Source organism: Mirounga angustirostris, unplaced genomic scaffold, assembly GCF_029215605.1.
Source record: "Mirounga angustirostris isolate CCGP_5_RB_7025 unplaced genomic scaffold, mMirAng1.0.hap1 SCAF_6, whole genome shotgun sequence".
NCBI lineage: Eukaryota > Metazoa > Chordata > Mammalia > Carnivora > Phocidae > Mirounga > Mirounga angustirostris.
In genome coordinates this window covers 120,001,256-120,026,157 of record NW_026991714.1, presented here as the reverse complement: position 1 = coordinate 120,026,157, position 24,902 = coordinate 120,001,256, and the positions used below count along the sequence as shown (strand labels likewise).

Genomic DNA, 24,902 nt, shown 5'->3' with positions numbered 1-24,902 from the left:
CCAAGCTATATCATTTTGACACAGATGTTATTATTGTAGTCACTTTTGTCAAATATCTTACCCTAGCCTTTCCCCAAAATTAGTGCTTCAGTACAACGGGTAATCAAAAAATATTAGAAATAAGCCTTGTACGTCAATCAAATTATATATAAAAACAGTTCTTTTGTGCTTGTAATTGACTTAATTTATCAACAGTTAGTTAGATCTGATTTCCCCTCTAATGCTCTGACCCTTAAGAAGAAATGATCATTATACAAATATTACAGAATACTCAAAGTAACTAGCTTACTGCCAATGTGCATGCAGACTAACATTACTTTAAAGAACAGAACCTCGAATCCAATTGGTCTGAAAATAGTTAACACTCTTGTACAATCATCTTTATTGATTTGTAAAAGCTGTATACACATCTAAAACCCTGAATTTACTCTGTAAAAATAAATCTTTTAGCAATAAATGGCACTATCAAAATCCCATTATTCTCAGGCTAATATGTAGTTATTTACATGCTTTTCAGCAACAGTTGAAAAGAATCTTATAGGACCAAAGCCAGTATATCAAAAAGAAACAAACCCTGTGAACAGCATTTATGCTGTTGTTGTTTACCTCTATATGAAAATATGGCTACATGCCTTGCACGAACGAGAACGGAGCTGTGTGTGCCACCGGGCCCCACCGGGCGCCACTATGCGGTCAGCGCGTTCTTCACTGCGCTTTGCTTTCCCAGTGGAGCACCTGTGAGAAACGACCTATGGAGACTCATAAAGTGCTATAAAAAGGAAGGGCCGGACCCACACCTGTCTCTGCCATCTGGGCTTCTCCTCAAGCAATTTCTGTGTTCTTAGAAAATCATGCCTCCCCCACTGAACATATTCCGTATTTGATTTAAAAAAAAATCAGTATTTTAAAGTTGGTGAGCTTTGTCAAGGTGCTGGGAGACAGAGACATGAAAAGGTTAAAGGCACAATAAGAGGGAAGTGAATGCTACATATAAAATGTATTTCAAGTCTTCTAGGTTACTCAAGTCCAAAACCTTCTGAATTTGAAATTCCAATGATCAATTTCTGTTTTAGGTCCTTTTTGCTCTTGTAGGGGGGAAGGCAAAGTTGATTGAAGCAGGTGTGGGCCACAGGCAACCTAGGGGAAAAATTTTTTTTTTAGCGATACCAAGTCTCACAATACACACTGGACCAGCGCAAAGCTACGATCAAACATGGCCGACTCAAATCTAGTTCGCTGTGCCGAGAGGCAACTCCTTAATTCCTTCACTGAATAGATACTTACAGAGCACCCACTATGTAATGGCACCGTTGTTCTAGACACGGGGGCTGGGTTTACAGACCAGACGGCCAATGTCCCTGTGCTCTTGTGAAACTTGCATCCCAGAGGCTTTACTGTTGGAGGCAGATCTGAATTTGAATGCTGGTTCCCCAACTTACTGGCCGTGGGATCTTGTTCGAGTGGCTTCATGTCTCCACGTCTCAGTGTCCTTGTCACCACAGGGCAAACTATCCAAGTGGGTTGTTTAAAAGATTTAAAGAGCTATGCGCATAAAACACGCGGCAGAATAGTGGATAATACAACTGTTATTATTTGTCTTGACTGTCCAAAAATAATAAAAAGAACATTCCTGGATACTTGACGCCCGTGCTTTCAGCGCTGCTGCCCTCAGGCACACGCGGCATCCATCCTCTGCACCTTCTGGACCAGCCCCAGCTTCTCCCTGATGACACTGTCTATCTGCACTCTAGATTGCTACCCTTTTCCTAGGCCCTTCCTTCATCCTGCAGACGTTAGGACCTTTGCAGCATCAAAACAGCCATTGGAGAAGTCAGTGAATAAAAATGGGGAATGTGCCAGAGAAAAGAACATTTTCAAACAAGTTTGTAGGATTAAAAACTAAACTTTGACAGCCCTGTTTTAAAAGATTTAAAATTATTACAATCAGTTTGCATTTATTGAGTGCTTGGTCTACGACAAGCATTGTGCTAAGTGTTTTTATATGCAGTGTTTAATTTAAGCCTCAAAGCAACTTAAAAAGTGGTTTTTGTTATCCTCATTTTACTGATGAGGGAAACTAAACATGGGAACATACAGGTTAAGTAATCTGTTCAACGCCATAGAGCTGGTGAAGTTGTAGACCCATTAATCAAACCCAGATCAGCCTTACCTCACACCAATACTGTTACCATGTAAAAATTTAACATTCTTATTTAACAAAAATCTAGTGGATCTACAATGGTGATGTACACATCTTTGATGGACAACTATATTTAATCTATGTGAATGTCCTACTGCAAATCCTAGAGTTGTAGAAGATTCATGCCTAAATGTGCTTACGAAATAATCTCTGAAATAACAATAGGAAAAGTTTAGGTGTAATAATCACTTTTGTCTTAAATTACATTACTCACATTATCCTTTTTATTATTTATTTATTTATTTATTTACTTATTTTTAAGGTAGACTCCACGTGTGATATCACTTTTGTATTAAATTACATTACTCACATTATCCTTTTATTTATTTATTTATTTATTTACTTATTTACTTACTTACTTATTTTTAAGGTAGGCTCCACGCTGGGTATGGAGCCAAATGAGGGGCTTGAACTCACGACACTGAGGTCAAGACCTGAGCCAAAATCAAGAGTTGGGCGTTTAACCAACTTAGCCACTAAGGCACCCCTCAGGTTACTCTTTTTAAATTGACAATATTTTTGTTTGTCAATATTTTGAAAAACTAATTTCTGTTAAGTAAATAAGCGTATAACCTTAAAAAAAGCTTCTTTTGAATTTTTTTTCATTTTAGGTCTTTCAATGTAAATCTTATTTAGACATTTCTTAATTATATATATACATATATAAATATTTGTTATATATATGGCCTCTGCCTTGAGGGGCTAAATGACTAAGATAAAGGTGCAAGATGCTAAGTGACATAGGATTTCTATAAAATATTTGAGAAGTGAATCAAAGGAATGATGATTTTTGGCTTTACGGAGGAAGTTGATGGGAAACTGGGTCTTTAAGGAGGGGTAGAACTTTCTTGAGTGGAGATACAGCAAGTGAATGTCATGTACTGAAAGAACCACTTAAAGTATGAAAGAGGAAAGGAAAAAATGTGTCTAAGGAATAGCAAAATAGCCTGCTGACTAAAGCATGACAAGAAAGGAAAACTGCTATGTAATCTTGGGGAGAGGACTGTAGAGCTTTATTGGACAGGCTCTAGAGTCTAGAACTTAAACTGAAGGAGAGCAGTAATAAAGCTATTATGGCCCAAGGAAATACCATAAGCAAAGCAGTTTTAAGGAAAATGAATTTAATAAGATAAAATAATTAAAAAGGGAAGAATCTGAGCAAGTAGACCAGGAAGAAGGCTATTTCAATAAGCTAGGAATGAGGCTAAAAACAACTACACCAGGGTGGTGGCCGTGGGAAAGGAAAGGACAGAGTCCAGGTCTAAAATGAAAGGAAGAGCTGACAAAGCTCAGGGAATATACTGGGTGGGAGAAAACTAGGATTCTAATAAAAGCAGCGTCTACTCAAATCAGCTCTAGAAATTATAAGGTGTTTGGGAAAACAAGTAGATCAGCATCAACCCATCAATAATATTAGAAAACAAAGCCATCATTCAAAGCCATCATTATTACTTTCATATGCAAAGCACACTAGATTAAAAAAAAAAAGGACTACTAACTAGAGGATTTCTTGTACTAACTAAAATACAAGCCAAAAAACTCACCTTAATATTTTTAATAAAAAACACCTTTAAATAAGAATGAACATTATACAATGTACAACTAAAAGCCAGCTAGATTCTAAAAGAGACTACAAAGCAGTTGACTTAGCAAAGTAAAAAGTTGACAGAAAGGAATTATTGGTATTGGTAAGTCTCAAAAATGAATAGAGAACTTTAATGCATACTCTCTCTCATTTCAAGGTTGTATTTACTCCCAAGATTTTTTTCCTACAAAAATGACTTCTGATTGAAAGAATCCTCTAATTCCAAACATATTATTATTAGCAAAACCTACAGATTAAAAATAAAATTACAATCTGGAAATTTACCAGTTAGTAGAAGTTTCATTCTTTGAGATTTTAAAGTTCAAGTCAGCCATTCCTCCTACAGGTACTCTGTCACTTCCTGTAGTAAAATGTAGCAACTTCTTTTGAAGATCAAGAGGAAATCCAAGCACAACATCCCAAAAATATCTAAAGAACACCAAAGGAAATTTATATAAAATGTCTTGTCAAAAATCCTGCAGATCAGAATAAAGTAATATAAAGTAAGCTCTAAGGAAAAAAACTTCCCTTAAACATACATAATAGCCCTTCATGTGAAGTTAAGGAACGACAAGCTTCTATATATGAATTAGATTTTTGACTAACATTATTATGAAAGTAACATTTTTTTTTTTTTAAAAGTAGGCTCCATGCCCAGCATGGAGCCCAATGCGGGGCTTGAGCTTACGACCCTGAGATCAAGACCTGAGCTGAAATCAAGAGTCAGACACTTAACCAACTGAGCCACCCAGGCACCCCAAAAGTAACATCTTTATAGAATTATAAAAGTAGTCCAACAGTAGATAGTACAAAAGCCATTCTTCTCCTCTATAATTTACAAGCCTTATTTTTTTTCAGCACAATGCTAGTAAAATGCTATTTATTTAGTATAGCATCCCTGAAATTCTAGAACCTGTCATTTTTTTTTTTTTTTTTAAGATTTTATTTTATGTATTTGACGGAGAGAGGAGACAGCGAGAGAGGGAACACAAGCAGGGGGAGTGGGAGAGGGAGAAGCAGGCTTCCCGCTGGGCAGGGAGCCTGATGTGGGGCTCGATCCCAGGACCCTGGGATCATGATCTGAGCCGAAGGCAGACGCTTAACGACTGAGCCACCCAGGCACCCCCCAAGTCATTTTTTAAACAAGTAAAATCTTGGGGCACCTGGATGGCTCAGTAGGGTAAGTATCTGACTCTTGATTTTGGCTCAGGTCATGATCTCAGGGTCATGAGATCGAGCCCCATGTTGGGCTCTGCGCTGGGTGAGGAGCCTGCTTAAGGTTCTCTCTCTACCACTGCCCCACCCCAGCTCACACGCTCTCTCTCTAAAAAAAGATTTAAAAACGAATCTCTATACTCTTGTATAAACTTATTTATATCATTTTCTCCCAAGGGGACTGCTAAGTGATTTCATATTTAATATTCTCACATTACTTTCTAAAGATAAAATAAGGCAGTGTGGGACTCTACAATATTTCAGCTAACTTACTTGATTCAAAGATTATAAATGATACAAATAAGTTACACTCTCTTTCATCCCCTCTCCGGCAAGCTGACTCTCAGAAGTAGAATGTGCTAACCTTATAGTTAAGTCTGTTTTTGCGTAGCCATCATACTGAGTACTTCTCTGCAGAGCATGCATGTCCAGTTCGGGACTTCCACAGACCAGAATTTCAACCTCTTCTGGACGAAGCAGCTGCCAATAATTATTTTCCAAAAATGATAATAAAAAGTGAGGATTAAAAAAATGAAATTGGAACTATCTTCACTGAATCAAATTACAAAACATATGACTTCTTTATAGTAAACCAAGCCATTTTTATTAAGGAAAAATCTCCATTTTTAGTTTTCTCCTGAGGTTAAGATATTTTTGCTCCTGAAAATTTATAAATCTTGTCAAACTATGAGGCTCTTCCCTTTGCAAATAGTAATGAGCAGTTTGCCAGAAAAACAAGCAGATGACTAAGCATGAATTCAAATGACAACTCTTCCCCACCCCCTCAGGCCTGCTTGAAACTCTCTTAGCTTATTCCAGCCTCCTTCCAATAGACCACATGCCTCCTAGGGGCACTGTAGAGTTTGGGTACTTGGTTATAGTCTGCCTCGTGTAGTTCACTGGTTTTTTCACCTACATAAGTTGTCCCTCACCTAAAGAGATTAAAACTTAAGAACAGAGACCATGCTGTGCCATTTAATTCTTATTTTCCCTCCCTCCATCCCCACAAGTAGCAGCGTGTCACAGACAAAACCCAGTTAGAGCTCAATGTAAGTGCTCCTTTTTCAAAGGCGCTTCTAACAACAAAAACGTGACAGAGGTTACCTTAAAACCAGTTCTCTCCTGTAACAATAACTCAGATGGAAGACCAAGACCTTCCTCCAAACGCACATACTAAAACTGAGGGGAGATGCCCGTGGCATGACTAGCGCCCCCTGCGTAGCTGGCGGAGAGCAGGGCTTCTTGAGAAGACTCTCACTGACTTCTATCTGCCATGGTGTGCTAAATGGCACTGACCCACCTTCACCTGGCTAAGGCATGTCAGACCAACCAGAGTTCATCCTGACTTTGAGGACACACTACTTCCTATGGGTAAAAGGTAACTCAGAGTTGCAGCAGGAAGCAGTTATAAATATGTTCTTCAATCAGAAGTTGTGGCTTCGGCCCTGGGGCTTACATGTTAACTCTGTTTTCTGTGCTTTGTCCCTCAGTATTGAGAACTTGAGCCGATGGGATCTCTTCATCTACTCTTCAGGAAAATTCTTAAAGCCCCGAAAGACATAGTGTAAGACAGAGCTCAAGGAAAGAAAAAGGGAGTTGACTGGGCTTTTCTCCCGTTACGGAATTAAGGCTGAAACGAGAAAGCCCTTTTTACTTCTAGCTCTACCTTTAAAAAGTAAAAAGTATTTCCTATTTTAGAAGCTTATCTATTTAAGGACTTACCTGTCACTATCAAAGTATTACAACATCGAAAGCATCATTTAGCTTTAAACTCACCATCAGGGCATCTGAAGCACACACACTGTGAAATCCGTAATAAAATGCAGCAAATTGCTTATAGATGGATTTGTTGAGGAGAAAGTCAACATAAAGCTGCACATATTCTGGAAGGCAATTTTACATCCATCAGACAGTAAAAGTAAATGATAAATATTCATGCATTTCAATTAAGAAATGGTGTCTACCTACCTTTCCTATTTTGATTGGTAACTGGAATTTTATCACCACCTGGCTTTAAATTGTAGGATTTAATTATTCCAAATTCTTCTTGAAAAACCTGTTGGGAGATTCCAACACAAGATATCTATTGGTATGGTTAATATAATAATAGGCTTCCAGGAACAGGTTCATAAAAATTTAAGAACACGCCCCCCCCCCCCCCCAACTGCAGGGACTTAACCCTCTCCGTAGAGCACAGCTGAACACCTTACTGCTGTTCATCGACTTATGTGGCCGTTTAGGTAACACTCAGGTCTTTGGAGCTCTGTGGATTACTCTGACTTCCATCTCCCAATTACTGTTAGGGGAGAGGAAATGAGACCATTTTGGTCTGATCCATTAGTTTCTGCTCCTAACTTCTTGTACTGAAGCTACAGGAGAGGCTTATTTTTTAGAAGCTGAAAAGCTCTGAGAAGGTGGCTGAATTAAGTCAATATGCCAGGTGCCTAGCAGAGTACCTGCACCCTTGGGGAGTTTCTTTAGGCACTTTCCTTGACTGGTCCTCTACACGTGTCTGCTGTATTGTCTCTGCATTATCAGGTTAAGAACCTTTATGATAAGGGATGGTGTGTGTTGATTAATCCTCGTTCCTCTTTTCTAATGATAGATATTGAATAACAAATGGCATTTTTCATATATGAAATACCTGGTTAACGGAAAGCTATTTGCCCTTAACGGTACCTGGAATGTCGAATAGAAATCTTCTTCAACATTGCCTTCATAGGATAGGAGTTCACTTAACCCATGGGCCAACTCCTGTAAAAAGAAATCTGTTACCTGTGTTTTTAATCAAACAATATTACCTAAAATAGTTAAGCAGATCTACCATAGTGAACTCATGTGAGATAGAGTAGATATACTCTTTCAGATTTTGAACTAAAGATAATATTTGGGATATATTTTTCCAGGGCACAAAATGTTTGTTAATGATTTCTACCACGTGAAAGGCTCGGAAAAACTCGGGAAGTCATGGAAGAGGAAAACATCCAGTTCACATGACAGAGGCATAACTCGAATCTGTTCTTATGCAGTGAGTGAAGAGCACAGTCTCCATCATAATTCACTGCTATCAGCAACATTACTATTTATGAATTCGTAGTATTTTTCAACGTATATTCTTAAAAAATCTGCTGTCTTAGGATTCATCTTTTAAGCATCAAAACACAGTTCATACATGCCACATGGTTTCTACATTTCGGTTACAGTGCCCTTCTCTTCCCCCCAGAGTTGGGAACAGCAGAAGTAGTATTTTCCTATAACTCATGATATCCGTGAACAAAGATTTACAAACAGAAAAACTGACCCAATATCTAAAGATATTTTTCAGGTTTTATGAACAAAATTAAAGTTTTAATTTATTTTTAACTATTAGAGGAAAAGGTAAACAACAGCACAGAATGATCTTAAATACATAATACATTTTCCATTCTGTTAAAATCAGAAATTTTTATACAAATCTAGGCTGGCATAGATATGGCATGACTGTCATCATTTGCTTCAATTATTAATAAAAATCATGAATGCTGAAAATCATAATTGGGAGTTTGCAATTTTTAAGAACTCCAGAGACTACCAGGTGAACCCAGGGGAAAGGACTTACCATCATCTTTCAGAGATGAAATTTTTAATGACAAAATACAAAGTCAATAGGTTATGAAGTTATGTATTCAGATCCGTTTTATTTGGGATTATAGGCCCTTTATTTCCAGACTTTGTATTTTCAAACCCCTATTTTTGTGGAGAATTATTTTTTGTTTACCTATATTGTCAATCTTAGACTCTTAAATATAATATGCTATTTCTAAAATACTATTAATTACCTGTATAAACTTTTTAGGATTTTGTAAACCTATAATTAGATAAAGAGTGTGTGAATATACTGAATACTGTTTTTACACACCATTTGAATACCCTTCCTGGCCCTATTTAATACAACATATTTGGGAGTGACTTAAGCAGAAGAGATATCACAGTTGCTGATTCAAGGATATGCTCGAGTCTCCTCTGTTCTGAACTAAAACCCTCAAGAGTAATTTTCACAAAGTTAAGGTTGGGAAGATTTCTTATTGTTGCCGCAGGACAATCCTGGTGGTTTGTCTAAGGAAACAGTGGAATATTACTGCATTTATTAGCACCACGCTGTAGGAATCTTGATTCATTATTAAAGGGCCAACATAAGAATATGAAATTAGCACAGTGAAAACTTCAGCTCCATAATATAAAATAATATTTCAGTGTAGTCATTCATAAAATCTCCATTATTAACCAAAAAAAAGCTGGCTCTAAATGAGTCAAATTTGAATAGTTTTAATCATAAAATTAGGCAATTTATTGGCAAAAACTAGTAATAAAATTAGAAAATTGGTAAAAAACTTGACAGAAACTTAGTATGTGCAATTAAAAAAATTACAAAAATCTAAAATGAGATGGTACTCAGAAATTAGTCTATTCCCAACATTTTACAGGTAAGAAAATTAAGTGAATAATCCAGAGTCATAGCTGGTGTGCTGCAGATACAAGACTATAGAAGGGAGAACTTTGTTGTCGTCGTTGTTTTTTAAAGATTTTATTTATTATTTGAGAGAGAGTGAGAGCACGAGCCAGGGGACAGTGGGAGAGGGAGAAGCAGGCTTCCCGCCGAGCAGGGAGCCCGATGCGGGGCTCGATCCCAGGACGCTGGGATCACAACCTGAGCCGAAGGCAGGTGCTTAACCAACTGAGCCACCAGGCACCCCAAACTTTCAGTTTCTTAATCAGAGTCCACTCTATTAACTTGTGCACTCTCACATCATACTATTTTTCTAACTATTAAGTCATTTTTGTTTTGTTTTGTTTTTGTTTCTTTTTGAGAGAGTGTGCATGCTCCAGTGGGGGGGGGGGGGCACCTGGAGGCAGAGGGAGAGAGAGAATCTTAAGCCGGTTCCACATCCAGCACAGAGCCCCACTCGGAGCTCGATCTCATGACCCTGAGATCATGACCTGAGCCAAAGTCAAGGGTTGGATGCCCAACCGACTGAGCCACTGAGGCGCCCCACTATTAAGTCTTACAAAAATGTGGATTTATGCCCTTAATTGAAAATATCCTAAACCCAACTTCCAAAAATGTGTCTGATATCAACCCCCTGGGGAGTATGAAGAGTAGTTTTCTAACCAAACATGTTCTGGAGAGATTTCTCAACTTCCACAGGAAGGCAACTCCTACACCAAACTCCCTGGATCATTAAAACACAGGGATATTTAGATAGGAATACTTAGCAACAGAGATTCTCCACATCTAGGCTATTTGCTAAAGATATTACCAAGAATTTTCTGCTGACCAACAGTTATCAAAACTCAGCTGTAAAAAATAATATTATTATAGGGGATTATCAGAAGGGTATGTATAGTATCTCCTCCTCTACTAAATTTTAATCTTTGATTAAATTTGATGATGAGAAATCTAATTTCTGAACAGAGGAATGTTATAAGAGGCAGTACCATGAAATTCATTTGTTATATTTATTTTGGAGATGTTTTTGCAGACACTGTTACTGATATAGCACAGTATCATCTTAATAAGAATCCACAGAAGTAATCAAGTACCAAGGGCTTTATTATCTCATATAATTGCTCCGTATATAAGTTTTGTTATCCCACTGATCACATAAGGAAACTAGAGCTATAAAGGTTAAACAACTTAGCCAAGTTCACTGAGCTAGTAAGTGGCAGAGCCTGGATTCTAATCTCTATCTCTCTCATTTCAAAGCCTGTTCTGCTATGCTGTAAGAGCTTAGGAGTGCAGCAAAGTGGGTGATCTCTCTCTAGGAGGAAGGAGAAAGCTAGATGAAGAAGGAGATGGGTAGCATAGGTAGAGGGAAACTATATTTAAAAATAAGAATAGCATTAGGAGAAAGACTTCAGGTGGAAGAGAGATGATTTAGCATTAAGGAATAAGATGCTAATAACTTTATACTTACAGGCATAATTTGACACAAGTCGTCAGTGGTCACACTGCAGATGCCTACTGGTATATTTTGATCATTAGGAATGATGGGAGGGCTCAATAATTTCTTGTAACAGCAGGGGGGGAAACGAATATCCAAGGTAATGCTGTTATAAACAGCTAGTCCCATAAGCTATGCATACTGAATGTTAAGCATTAACATAAAATCCATGACAACAAATGAGTTTTGAATTATGCATCAGTCTATTTCTTACATACTTCTTTCAGACCTAACACTGATTTTAATTAATCCCACATACTTCTTTTTCTTTATTTTCCCTTTATTTTACAGAATATAATTCCTTGATTACCAAAAGTCATGTGAAAAGGGGGGCGGGGTCGGTTGATAGTATTTGATGATTTCCCCAGGAAAATTTATCTAAGATCACAACAGACAGCAATTTCAGACATTTCATAAATTATTTGACATACAAGAAAACACTTTCTAAATTTATTCTAAATTTAAATGATGTTGGTGATTTTATAATTAGAAGGAGCAATTTTTTCAGAACCCAATGCAGAATACACTACTAATTTTGGTTATCATTTTAACTATTTTAAAACTAAGTACAGACTATGTAAAGAGAGCTGAACCGAATAAACATATGGACACGGACAATTACACACACATACACGCAGATGTACGCACACGCTACTGATAGGCTAACAAGACAAATACTCTCCTACAGAAATACTTGAAAGGCTTTTATTACTTGGAGTGTACCCAAAGTGTTGAGGTTAAAAACTACAGATGTTATATATATATAAACGCTGCCCAATTACATTTTATTTATTACTTATATGGCAGAATGTAACTTATCCATTTGCTGAAAGAGGGGTTTTAAATGTCATATTTCAGCTGTCAAATAAAGAGTATTATATCAAGTTATTAAAGAAGTCATTAATTTTATAGGCTCAAAAGGAAATCTAAACATATGGGCTGGATAAATTACTGAAAATAATTTTTAAAAATTGGAAGACAACGAGTATTTCAATTTGCCAAGGCAGAATGAAAGTTAATAGTAATTTAAGGAATAGATATATTATTTTATAGGTAACTGTATCAACAGAGACTGAGCATTGTATTCTAGAGAGAGATACTGAAAATGAGATCTCATATACTTCCATACTTGTGATAATAGCAACAACGATAGTGACCATAATACTATGATGGTTACCATTTATGATCATCTACCACAGGGACAAGTTCTAAGCATTTTTCATTAAAACTTAAAAAAAAAAATTATAACCCTAAAGGCAGGTTCTTAGCAGATGAGGAAGTAGCCCCGTAAGATTTGCCACAGGGCAGTTTCATATGCAGACTACAGTGTTTCATTTCACACTAAGTCAGCCCATGCTGGTTGAAGCAAGGACGAGACGAGGATGGGGAAATTCCGCTGGACCACTGAGGCATCAGGTGGTGCAAACAGGGTAGATTTTAAAAACCCTGTTTCAATGGCCCTTTTGGTGAAAGCATTTCTAGTTTAAAAAAAATTGTTATATTACGGCTCTTCATGCAATCTTCAAAACATTTTATAATTATTATTACAGGTTTCACTATATAACATTTCTTGTAAACTCCGAAGCCTTACTATATTTAAAACTGAAGTATTAGGAATGCAATGCTGGCTGGACTACTAGAACAACAAATCTCTGGTCCTGAAACTTAAAGTGAAAATATGTACAGAACCAACTATATTTTCTCAATATAGAATGTGTGTTCTCAATTTTTACTTCTCACCTTTGTTAGATCTATCACCTACTTACATGATCATAATCCATTATCATGTCACATTTTTCCTATATATTTCCTATACATTATCATGCTTTCTGGGCATCAATCTCACTTTTTACAGTATTTTTGTGAGTGTGCATGTGAGATAAATACACATAATAATGAGATAGTAGTGGCTATAATCATTTAAGTTTAGATTTAATTAATTAACTGGAAATATGCAGCATATGTAAATATTCTTAATGTGCTCACTCTTTTGGGTAATGATTCAATAGAAACTAGTGCCTACTGCAAAAGAAGCCAATTAGTAAACTTATGATTTTATGGATAGCACCATTCTAAAAATGTGATTTAAGCTAAATAAGATCTAATACTGCATTATAAATATTAGAAAGTCAAAATATCATCCAAATCTAAGCTGTGATAAGAATGTAAAGTATGACAAACATATATATCAGGGAATTCAAATAGCTCGTAGTGTAGTGAGAAGTATTGGTGACTCAGGCCTTCAATGAAACTGAAACATTCAACAAATGATTACTGTAGATAACACTATAAATATAGACGTCTAAGAACTGACGAGCACTCCAGATTGTGGAACTTGGTGCTCTGGACCTTTGGACATGACGACATATATAAAATTTCAAAGTAGTTCACCATCTTAATGTGCAGTTTTCTCCCTGCTAACTTTTCTTCCATCCACTTTCCCAATCTTAACATACATTCCTCAGGATTTATTTCAACAAATGCAACTGAACATTCCAAGCCCTAAGATCACTCCTGATTCCTTTGCTCAAGGTGTCCTCTGTAACTCAGGGTGCCCTCTGCTTCAATCAAGAGGCCTGCACACTTCTCTGTAACAAGCCCAGGACAATGCAGCCTGGTTTCTAGCCATTCTCCTAAGTCTGTGTCCTACTCTCTCCAGCCCTGTGCTAATCAGATAGAACTGTTCCATTTTTAAACCTCTACCTTGTCTGGGAAGAATACACTGACTCTTTTCCTTCTCAGAACTCCTTAGCACTTAATGTCAAAGAGTCATGAATCAGATGACCTTGAATTGGTGGTCATCTGCCCAGCTAGATGGTAAACATTTTAAAGCTGGATATTTTCCCCTCTTTTAACATAGGTATCTCCAGTGCTTGCTCATTTATTTACTCTTCCCTCCTTTCTTCCACAGACAATTATATTTCTTAAAATTAAAAAAGTTAATGTGGCAGGTATCTTTTCCAATCCCCTACCCAATGCAGGAATGTCATCTCCACTACACCTGATAGGGATCAGAGGATGGCACAGGGATTTATATAATTTTAAAAACACTATACAATAATGCCATATACTTTCAATATTCCCATTCCATTCAGTTTTTAATTTGTGTGGACGTTTCCAGAGTTAAGGGCATATTAAAGACCTAGATTTAATTTCCACAATTTCAATTTATTAAACTAAGCAAAATAAGCACAAAGTAAAAGAACAGAAAAATAGCTCATTAAGAATGGAAAATATACTTTAGTTTTAAAAATGTCCTAATTTTCTGATAAATTAGATAATATATGAAATAGGAAATAACTGTTTTTATTTTGAGATCTTTTCAGAGAAAAATATAAAAAATTCATAATTCCTTTTAATTAATTAAGTCTGGTGACATACAGCTGTGATACTGCAAATAATTGAAAATCTATTAGTAATTTTGACAAGAATGTTAAATCTGAATAAAAGGCTTAATGTGAACAGCTTTCCGAAATTCAGATAAAATTTAAAATCTCTAGTGTACTAGCACCTCCTAGTGGAACGTTTAAAGGATACAATTCCAACCAATCGGAATTCAGAATAGTTATCACATTTAAAACTGCTAAACCAATGGCAGTGTGAATCCTTGTGATATGTAAACATGCCTGAAAAAAAGAAACATAATTTCATTAGCATGACTGATTAAAAAAAATCAAAGTACTAAAAATGTACATAATATCTCACCTATTAGAAGCAAGACATTTCAGCAATAGTTCCATTACAGACCATCTTTCATGTTAAAATATATAAAATATATGCACAATGATGTGTAAGAGCATTTTACTGTTTATTGGCATCCTGAACCAAGGGCATAAATGGGTTAAAAAGAGAAAACTAAATCAGTTGATTTTCTTTTATAAAAACGATAGTTTTATAAGTTATGATCAAAATTAATTTTGAGGATTATCTGGAGATTTTAATTCATCCATGTCATCTCTATTTTCCATTGCCAGAAAGAGGTTATATATACATATATACAAAACAAAGAGTAAGAAAAACACTTAAAACTCTCTTTGAAGAAAAATCTTTTATAGACACTAAGGATTATATAGGTGTTTTCTCTAAATAAGATAAAATTTAAATTTCAAAGCTTACTTTTGTCTTAAAAATTAATTAATGAATTCTTATTTATCAAAATGGCTCAAAATCTAGTGAAAGAGGCTTCAAATATTAGTGTAGAGCAAACTACAGTCTTGTTTTTATTTTTTATTTTTATTTATTTATTTATTTATTTATTTTTTAAAGATTTTATTTATTTATTTGACAGAGAGAGACACAGCGAGAGAGAGAACACCAGCAGGGGGAGTGGGAGAGGGAGAAGCAGTCTTCCCGCCGAGCAGGAAGCCGGATGCGGGGCTCGATCCTAGGACCCTGGGATCATGACCTGAGCCGAAGGCAGACGCTTAACGACTGAGCCACCCAGGCGCCCTTACAGTCTTGTTTTTAAATTCTGAATGTTCTTTATTTCAATGACAAATTTTTATGCATTTAGTTTATTCAGGAAAGATGAGGATGCTGCCTTGCAAATATATACTTTCAGTCTTTATTGTGTAGGATTCCCAGTAAGATAATGAACATTTCAATCATTAGTTTGCTCACTTTTAAAAATGTAAATAACAATCCTTAAATTACTCAACATTTATGGTTGACAAAAAAATCTATAAAGTCATAGGGTAGGTTAAAAATAAGAGTGCCTACTTAATCTAACAATTATAAAGAAACACTGTTCATAAAAACTGAATACTCACCATAATCTGGATGAAAAATTTGGCGAATTAGAAGAAGGAACCATTCTTTAGTCAAGCCACCCATGTCCAAACCAGCTTCCCCTACAAATGTAACTTTCAGCTTCTTTTTTAAGTCTGCTCTTTTCCGGGTTAACTATTTGAAAAAATTATATGGTAGAGAAGAACAAAGGGCAGTAAAAAGGAAATTAACTTTTTTTAATTCTGGGAAATGCATTAGGCAATCTTTATCTTTATTTACAATGTCACAAAACTCACTCCATCCATTCATCCAATAATTTGTTAGTTACTGTGTGAATTAAACATTATTATGTTTGTTGTAGAGATCAAGAGAAAGAATTAGAGGGTCAAGTACCTTGCCCAAAGTTCCTGTCTCCTGGTATCATATTGCCTCCAAGATTTTAATTTAGCAGGTTATATCATAAAATATTTCATTTCCTTTTAACTTTCCTTCCTGATTTTAAAAATCACATAATGAAATTAGCCATTATCTTATAATAGCCACATGAAGATCTGGCTGAAGCACTGTACATACATGAAGCTCCGTACAAACAAAGTAGGTTTGGGCCTGAGTACACTCAATATCCCCTGGAGGTCAGACCTCTAATTCTAAAGATGAGTAATCTCAGGCCTGGAGAAGTTAAAATGACTTGTTACATACCCAACAAGAAACAAAGGTGGGTCCAGAATCTAAGTTACATATTCAGAAACACAAATTGCTCACTTAAGTGTTCTACATAAAATCCTTTTCTGGGGAGTTAACAACAAACCATTAATAAACATATAAATAATGAACATAAGGCTTATTATGTGAATACACAACTGATTTTAATGATGGTACCAGAGTATGAGGAAGCACACTTACTGGCATACAAAAATGAAAAACAGATTACTAAGACTTTAGTAATACACCATATTGTAGAATTTATTTAAAGCTTTAATCAATTAGTACCATTTTGGAATAAATGATCTATACCTCATCAAGCGAATCACTAACCAGATGTGTCCGTCTTACTTTCATATTTAGAAATAACATGTTCATATCAGGTCTCTGTCTTCGAGATACTTTATCCACCAGACTTTGCTATTTAAAAAAGAAAGCAAACATTTGTACTTTTACTTAAACTATAATTTCATTTAAAACATTTTAGCACTGTAGTAAAAATCACTTATATCCTTCTCTATGCCATCTCTCATATAAATATTTTCATAAACTCAATTATACAAATTATTATTATATATTAATTGTATATATCTTTTCATTTTGAAGCAATGGTAACCAAAGGGGGGTTCAAAATATAGGACCAAAAATAATTCACCTTCTATAGTAAAGAATGTTGCATTACAGTTTCCATATGTCTCATCTCTCAAATAGCAACGCTATTTGTTTAGTAAGTATAAACATAAAATGGGAACATTTGAAATGAGGTATATACTATTGATGATGAACCTGGCTTAAGCTTTTTAGATACTGAATTTACTGGAAAAGCACAGTTAATCTACTTTTAGAAAGTAATCTGTCAACATTTATCAGAAACATTAACAATGTTAATACCCTTTGTCCCAATAATTCCACTTCTGGGAATTCTAAACACAAAAAATATGCAGTGAAAAAAAAATATGCTCATCACAGCACTACCTATAAAAGCAAAACTTTAGAAATATATAATATATGTATCTATCTAATGTAATATAATACAACTATTAAAATGGATGGTTATAATTATGTAAATAACATGGAAAATATTTAAGAAAGGTACAAGTGAAAAAAGCAGGGAACAAAAGTGTGTATACAAAATTGTTTCAACTCTATTGCCTTTTAAAGATAATATAGAGAAGAAATATCAACAGAAAATTTACTAAAATATTAACAGTTTGTGTATGTTATGTTTGGGTAATGGAAATGTCTGGGTAATGGAAATAGGGGTAATTTAAAAAAATCTATGGTTTTTCAAAATATAAGTAATGAGTATGTAAAAAACACATTAAAAATACCTATTAGAAATAGTTAAGTATCATAGGAAGTCTACATGCTTGTACAATTTATAGAATTTAATTTAATTAAATAATTCTTATCAGACTACTTCATCTTCTTTGGTAGGAAAGAAAAATTATTGTAGACTAGAGATGACACTTCAGACATTTTAAATAATGCAGTGAAGTGCTTTAGTAGATAAAATTTTAATACTACAAATCTGTATAAGGCTATGTCCATGATTTTGTAGATTACTATAATAAAACAGTCTAATTCAGAGCACTTCATTTCTCTAATTTAAAGGCTTTTATTAGTTTTGCTTTTTTTCTTCTTCTCTGGGTTCTCCCACTGATGCTCAGATAGATCTCTATTCCTGGGATGGTATCCTACGTTACGGGCCTATTATCCTACCCTTTCCTATGTTATGTTCATAGTCTAGCTCCTGGAAAGCCACCACACTGGAAATATCCAGCAAACAAATTTATACTAAGATGCTAATGGTAGACAAGGCTTAGTGGTTACTCTTCCCATCAGGAATATTGAATAGAAAATGCTTCGAAGGAAAGAAGTAATCCCTAGAAGGTAGAATTTAGATCCAGTCTGATGAGGAAGTTCTTTTTGGTTGGGGAATCTCTTTTGCAACTTCAGATACCATATAAGTTCTTGTTTACATTAACTACCTGTAAGGCTGTTTGTCCTTGTGTCAATAGAATCACCAGCCATTAATTCTAAGTGGTGTGGCTGTTTACAAGTTAAAATGTTGGGAAACACCCATAAGAACAGATAATGCCACTTAACTCTTCAATCTCTCCTCACTTGTGTCCATGCTCGGTGGAAGACAGCCTGTGACAGAGCCTACAGCTGCCACTCTCCTTTTAATTAGAAGAAAATTCCATAAAAGGAGATATTTGATGTTTTAGGTGTAAGTGACATGGCAGAAAACTGCTCAGAGGAACGGAGATAAACTTCTAGCTCTTCAGATTTTCTTTTTTTTACAAATATAAAAAAGTCATAGCCCAAAGTAAAAAAGTACTAAAAAGGCACATGAAATTGCATAGATGCAGCTAACAGAAACTGCCAAATGACTAGCTGTATAGACTAATCTTTGAGCCAATATCTACCCGAGATTAAGTAATAATTCTGATGCCAAATATACCTGTTTAAATTTACTTTTCAGGGGGGTAGAGTGGCTTTGGAACTCCCTTGGTACACACAGGCAATAACGTTTCTTCTAATATTCTCATAGTCAGTGTGAGCTGGCTCTGGGATGTCACCAGTCACTCAACTCTTTTGTCCTGCTCTGTGATAGAAAAAAATACTCACCTTCTGGGAACTGAATTACCGAAGAATAAACATTTCTTATTTTTTAAAGCATTTTAAAGTATTATAATTTATACTTTAGGAATGTTTTTATATTCTTGGACAAGACATGGAAATCATTTCTTTTTATTTTGAGGATCTCTTTAAGACTACTGCCAACCTTCCCTCTAATTTTTAAAGTAGTGAGTGTCCCGAAAGCAGATACTCAAAATATATGGGCATTGAAATGTATAGTCTAGAGCTCTAATAAAAGAAAAACTGCTCACTCAGTCCATCTCTCTTAGATAGCATACGTAAGTTTTCCTGTGCTGGGCTGAGACATGTAAGGACAGGCCCAGAGATAAACTTCATCCTGCTGGGTGGTCTGCCTACAGCCAGTCTGGCTGCTACCCCAGTTTCTATAGGTCTCCATGCCTTTTGGTTTCCTAAGAATCCATAAAACATCTTTCACCTCTCCTGGACATATTTCTCAGTTTCCCAAGGTTGTACATCTCCTAATTTTTGGGTTGTTCCTGTTTGATTTTCATAAAGCCTAGAACATGCGGCAGCAGTTTGAGCGGTATGCTCGCTGTAATATCCGCCAGTGCTCTGCTGGCCACCGTGGAGCTGGAATATGGTATCCATGGCATGATGTCCAACAAGTTCCCAGTACTTTGGTCTGTGAGAGGTATTGAATCTTCCGGCTCTATTTATAATATGATGAGGGGTATCTCTTTCCTGTATCATGAACAGGTTTAAGCACTTTTGGAGGGAGTTATAAAATGAATTTTTACTTTTAACATTTCCTGATTATGCTAGAACAATTCACAAGACATTTGATTTATTTATTAAATTATTTACTATATTGATTATAGTCAGCATAAATATGTTTTTGTAGCTGGCTTACCCTTGCGATGCTTATCATCTGTTGTTCTGAGTCTCTTTGAATAATGATTTTTTTTGCAGCTATAGAAATAACGAATGGGTACTGACAGAAGGAAAACCTGCTCAACAAGTGAAAACAGAAAAAGCAAAATGGTGTATTTTTAGCAAAATTATACTAAGGGAATATCTAAGGTACCCCTCCTAACAATATAAAACATTACTTTTGTATTGTGTTTTACCATTTACAAAATGACTTTATGTGCATCACTTCTTTTAATCCCCACAGCCTTGTGAAGTCCATATCATTACTAGATGTGCTGTGTGCTCACTCTCTAGAGGAAGCTACATCTAACATTCTGAAATGTACTAACCACGTATGTGGTTTACACAACTCATTTCAGTTTATGTACAGTCACCTGTAGATCATTACCTGTGAAAATATGGCCAACGCCAGAACCCGGAGGCAGAAGTACTCACAAAGGAGGATGAGGACAGAAAGTTCATGTGCAGAAATTATAAAAATCCATTATTACATGGATATTTCTCGTGTGCAAGCTTCAGAAATGAGGAAATCTAGCAATGACTACAGTAGTAAAAAGCAAAGTAATAAATTTAAGATCCATAAAATAAAAGTATGCTGCTGCTGGTATTGCGTTTAATGGTGTAATAGTATGAAATGGTATGTATTTGTAAAGACACGACATAATGATCAAAGGTCAAGAAAATAACTAACTTCCTCCCTTCAGAGCTGATCCCGTGTTACATAAAAAAGCCACAAACTACCCAGAGAAAAATGCATTTAGAGAGAACTAGTAGGTGACAGTGACACTTCAGGAGGCCGACTCCAGCGGAAGTGGCTGCAATGACTCCATCAGTTACAGCTGGAATCCATCCAACTATAGTCAAGCACTGGGTGTGAAGAAGGCATGAGGATGAAACCGGAGACTACGGCCCTAGTGCGAACCACAAATAAAACAGCTTTCTCCAGAACGCAATTGTTAAGAAAAGTTGTTCAGTACTAATGTGTAATGGTTTTGAATCACTAAGTGCTAACTAAAAATTTGGAAATGAAAGAAGTGCAGTGAGCTTCGTAGAGTATATCTTGGTCTTACTATGTATTTTAAAACTGTGTGGCTCAACCCTTCCCTAGTCATGCACAGAAAAAGGATACCACGTGTGTGACACACTGAAATAAACAGACGTGGCTGCTCACTGCCAGAGGTGACTTGCCCTCGGGCTCCAGGTCCCCCTCAGTCCAGGCTGGCTTCCCCCAAACTGAAAGGATCACAGGATCAAGCCCTCTGTAGCTCCTTCTCGGAACACTGGTGCCGTGGCACAGTGGTTAGAAGAGCTCTGTATCAAAAGATGTCACTGAACTATGCACAGTAACTCTTGGAGTTGTTTTGTGGTTTTGTCTACAACACTGTAATCATATGAAGGTTGGAGAAAAAAGTGTCTTTGTAAAATAAATACACTTTGTCAAGAAAATACCCATCCGACAGAACCAAGTCCCCAGAAACAATTCTTGTTTAGTTCTGAGTGCTCAGATGTGGACTGAGATATGTCCAGAAGGCCAGTCTATGGTTTTGGGCCAATTGTGACAGAAAGGGTCCCTGGCAGATTGAACCAATTTATAAACTAATCTGGGGTTTTGAGGTTACTTATATCCCTACCATATCTCTTAAGTCTCCTTTAGAACAGACACACTCTCTAAGATATCACATGGTCTGGGAAAAAGTTACGTTTGGCATAGTCATGCTGGTTTAATCCAAACTGTGAGTGTGGATATAGGTGCAGCATATTAAAGAGTTTGGTCAGGTGTTTTGAAAACCTATTACACTATTGTAGTAAATAATTTGTGGTGAAGCCCTTTCGCTGTAACTCCCATTCTTTTTATATTGTGGATAAGGGACAACCACCTTTTCTACAGAATGAAGGAGAAAAGGAGTGAACTGTACGTGTGTATGTGCGCATGTGTGTGACGACTGTTTTACAACAGGCATTGGCAAACTATGGCCCATGGGACAAATACGGTCTACCACCTGTGTACAGAAAGTTTTCTGGGACACAGACACACCTGTGTATTTACATATTGTCTAACGCTGTTTTTGTGTTACAGAGGTATACCAGAGTTCGTAAAGTCCAAAGAGTCAACAATATTTACCATCTAGTACTTTACAGAGAAAGTTTGTGACCCCTGGACTGGATGACAGCATAAAAAAGAAGAAGATATAAGAAACTTGCATACTAAGATACAACTTTGCCCTTCTTGAAAAGATGTTGTTAATCAAACCAAAACCAAATTAACATGTACATAAATTCAAAATGTAAGAAAAAGAAAATGCTTTAAGAAATATAATGATGTTTCAGGGCTGGATATCTAAACTATAAGTTTATATATAAAGATATGTGCATACTTAAATTTATACAAATTTAACATCCAGTCATTATTTTGAATAGTATTTCATTTAGGTAAGTAATCAAAATGAGCTTCTGATTGTACCTGTGAGAGTTTCCAAAGCTCTGCCAGGTGTGGTATTCTTCCATGAGATCAATGTGATCCAATGTTGAATTATAGAAATCAGTATAAGGAATAAGGGGAGGATGAACCAAACTGTTTGCAGTATCTGTAAAGATAAATTCTAACAATGATCTTTTCTAACATGTGCATGATTCATTCTAATAAGAACATTTTCATGCTCACCAGATAGACTTTATCTAGAAATTCCTATTTTAAGCCAACCGTAGCTCCTAATTAAAAAAGTAGTTTTAAAATTGTGGTTCAGGGGACACCTGGGTGGCTCAGTGGGTTAAGTGTCTGCCTTCGGCTCAAGTCATGATCTCAGGGTCTTCGGATTAAGCTTGCAACCCAGGCTCTCTGCTCAGTGGGGGAGTCTGCTTCTCTCTCTGCCCCTTCCCCTACTTGTGCTCACTCTCTCTCTCTCAAATAAAGAAATAAAATCTTTTAAAAAAATTGTGGTTCAGATGCAGCCAATCATTTCTTGCTTTTATAAAACAGCTTGTGGTGGGGATTAGAACAGTATAGTAAAGGGAGTACACAGGTGAGCCCCTCTTTACACTACTTTTCCATCAGTGTGTTCTCTCCTAGGAGTTCTTGGGAATCAACACAAGTGCCTGTTTCTTAAGGGTCTCTACTTAGCAGGTCACATGCAGCAGATGGCCAGAATACAGAATACTGCCCAATAAAATGCATAAAGCTTTTTCATGCTATACATTAAATGTGAAATCCATTATCAAAACAGGAAAAAATCACAACTCTTCACTTCAAAGGAAGGTTTTAAAATTTAAGAATGCCTCTACAGTACTTTGAGATCCTTACAGAAATGTCCCTAATATTTAACAAAAGAGAAGACAGAGTAATAAAACCTACTAAGTAAAGCCAACACTTTGGATGCTGATGGGATCCACCAGGAACACTTTGTTATAGGTGGAAATTCTTCAGGCTTTGCAGGAAACAGGCGCAAAGAAATAAACTGCAGCAATCTCTCTACCAACTGTTTGAACCTCTTCTGGGATAATCTGGTAAAGATTTTGAAATAATTCCAATCAAATCACATTTTCTATTTTGGCTATATGTTAGCTATCAAAGTGTATCCTGTACACATAAAATTTGAGAATATCCCCCCAAATTCTATTTCTTAAGTTGCCAAATATTTGAAAAGATGCAAATCTTACCTGGAGTATTGTTTCTTAAATAAGAAATAAACACCAAAATTACTATAACGTTAGCATTAGGCATTTCATTTTTAAGGCTTTCAATATTCAGTCAATCCTTGTTACTTAGACTCAGTATTTGCAAATTTGCCTACTTCCTAAAATTTAATTGTAACCCCAAAATCAATATTAGTGGATCTTTCAGTCACGGTCATTTGCAGATGTGCAGAATGGCAAAAAATGTGAGTTGCCAGATGTGCATATTCCCAGCTGAGGTCGAACAAAGAAACACTCTGCCTTCTTGTTTTAGCTCCCATACTGTAAATGAGTATTCTTTACAGTTTAGTGTCATATTTTCCACATTTTTGTGCTTTTTAATTAGTAATTCTGGTGTTTTAAAATGGTTCCCAAAATGTAGTGCTAAAGTTCTGTCTAGTGTTCCTAAAGCACAAGAGGAATGTGAGGTACCTTATGGAGAATAAACTTGTGTTAGATAAAATTTCTTCAGACATTAGTCATAGTGCTGTTGGTCGCAAGTTCAATGCTAATGAATCAATAACTTCTATTAAATAAGATGTCTTTACATGCAATGCAGTAAAAATAAGATCATGTACTTATCGGTTGATGTGGATGCTAGACCAGCAGCTCATAGGAACCTAACCCTGTTATGTCCTGTAGGATCAATGATTCAGTATTTGTTAATTCAGTGTTAGCAGTGACTTTATAGAACATAAATACCATGAATAATGAGAGCCGATTTTATTTAAAATTAATTCTGAAAATATTTTGCCTCTAACATTTTATCAATCATGGAGAAAAGTCATTGTTTATGTGAGTATAGCTCTATGAAAAAACAGACTGTATTTTTTATAAATTCATGTTGATGGCTAATCTATATTTTATGATGACGTTATTAGGTAAGGAAAAGGCACTATGTAATGGTGAGACTGACTGATATCAAGACTGATTGAAAAGGCACTATGTAGGGCGCCTGGGTGGCTCAGTTGGTTAAGCGACTGCCTTCGGCTCAGGTCATGATCCTGGAGTCCCGGGATCGAGTCCCGCATCGGGCTCCCTGCTCGGCAGGGAGTCTGCTTCTCCCTCTGACCCTCCTCCCTCTCATGCTCTCTGTCTCAAATAAATGAACAAAATCTTAAAAAAAAAAAAAAAAGAAAAGGCACTATGTAAGTAATGGTGAGACTGATAGGAAATAAAAAGACACAAATTGAAATAGTATCTGAGAAAATCCGGTCACCATCTTGAGCTATACGAAAACCACTGACAGGCAGGTGCTGTGTAGTAAGCGAAAGCAGTGGATAGA

At 36.1% G+C, this 24,902-nt stretch overlaps 1 protein-coding gene across 9 annotated transcripts in view; it reads right to left on the bottom strand.

Moving 5' to 3' along the window:
• Nucleotides 1-523: 523 nt before the first annotated feature.
• Nucleotides 524-24,902, bottom strand: part of HECTD2 (HECT domain E3 ubiquitin protein ligase 2) — a 70,376-nt gene continuing 45,997 nt past the window's right edge. For 3 of the 9 annotated variants that reach the window (XM_045878404.3, XM_064595012.1, XM_064595013.1), the window contains 13 exons: nucleotides 23,298-23,446; nucleotides 22,410-22,533; nucleotides 19,929-20,025; nucleotides 16,724-16,831; nucleotides 15,751-15,883; nucleotides 14,519-14,607; nucleotides 10,955-11,113; nucleotides 7,680-7,754; nucleotides 6,969-7,056; nucleotides 6,777-6,883; nucleotides 5,365-5,480; nucleotides 4,071-4,214; nucleotides 524-1,137 (listed from right to left, as the gene is read on the bottom strand). In XM_045878404.3, coding sequence (XP_045734360.1) covers nucleotides 1,017-1,137; nucleotides 4,071-4,214; nucleotides 5,365-5,480; nucleotides 6,777-6,883; nucleotides 6,969-7,056; nucleotides 7,680-7,754; nucleotides 10,955-11,113; nucleotides 14,519-14,607; nucleotides 15,751-15,883; nucleotides 16,724-16,831; nucleotides 19,929-20,025; nucleotides 22,410-22,533; nucleotides 23,298-23,446 — 1,510 coding nt within the window. In that variant the 3' untranslated portion in view covers nucleotides 524-1,016. The other 6 variants (XM_064595010.1, XM_064595011.1, XM_045878406.3 and 3 more) reach the window with 6 other exon arrangements.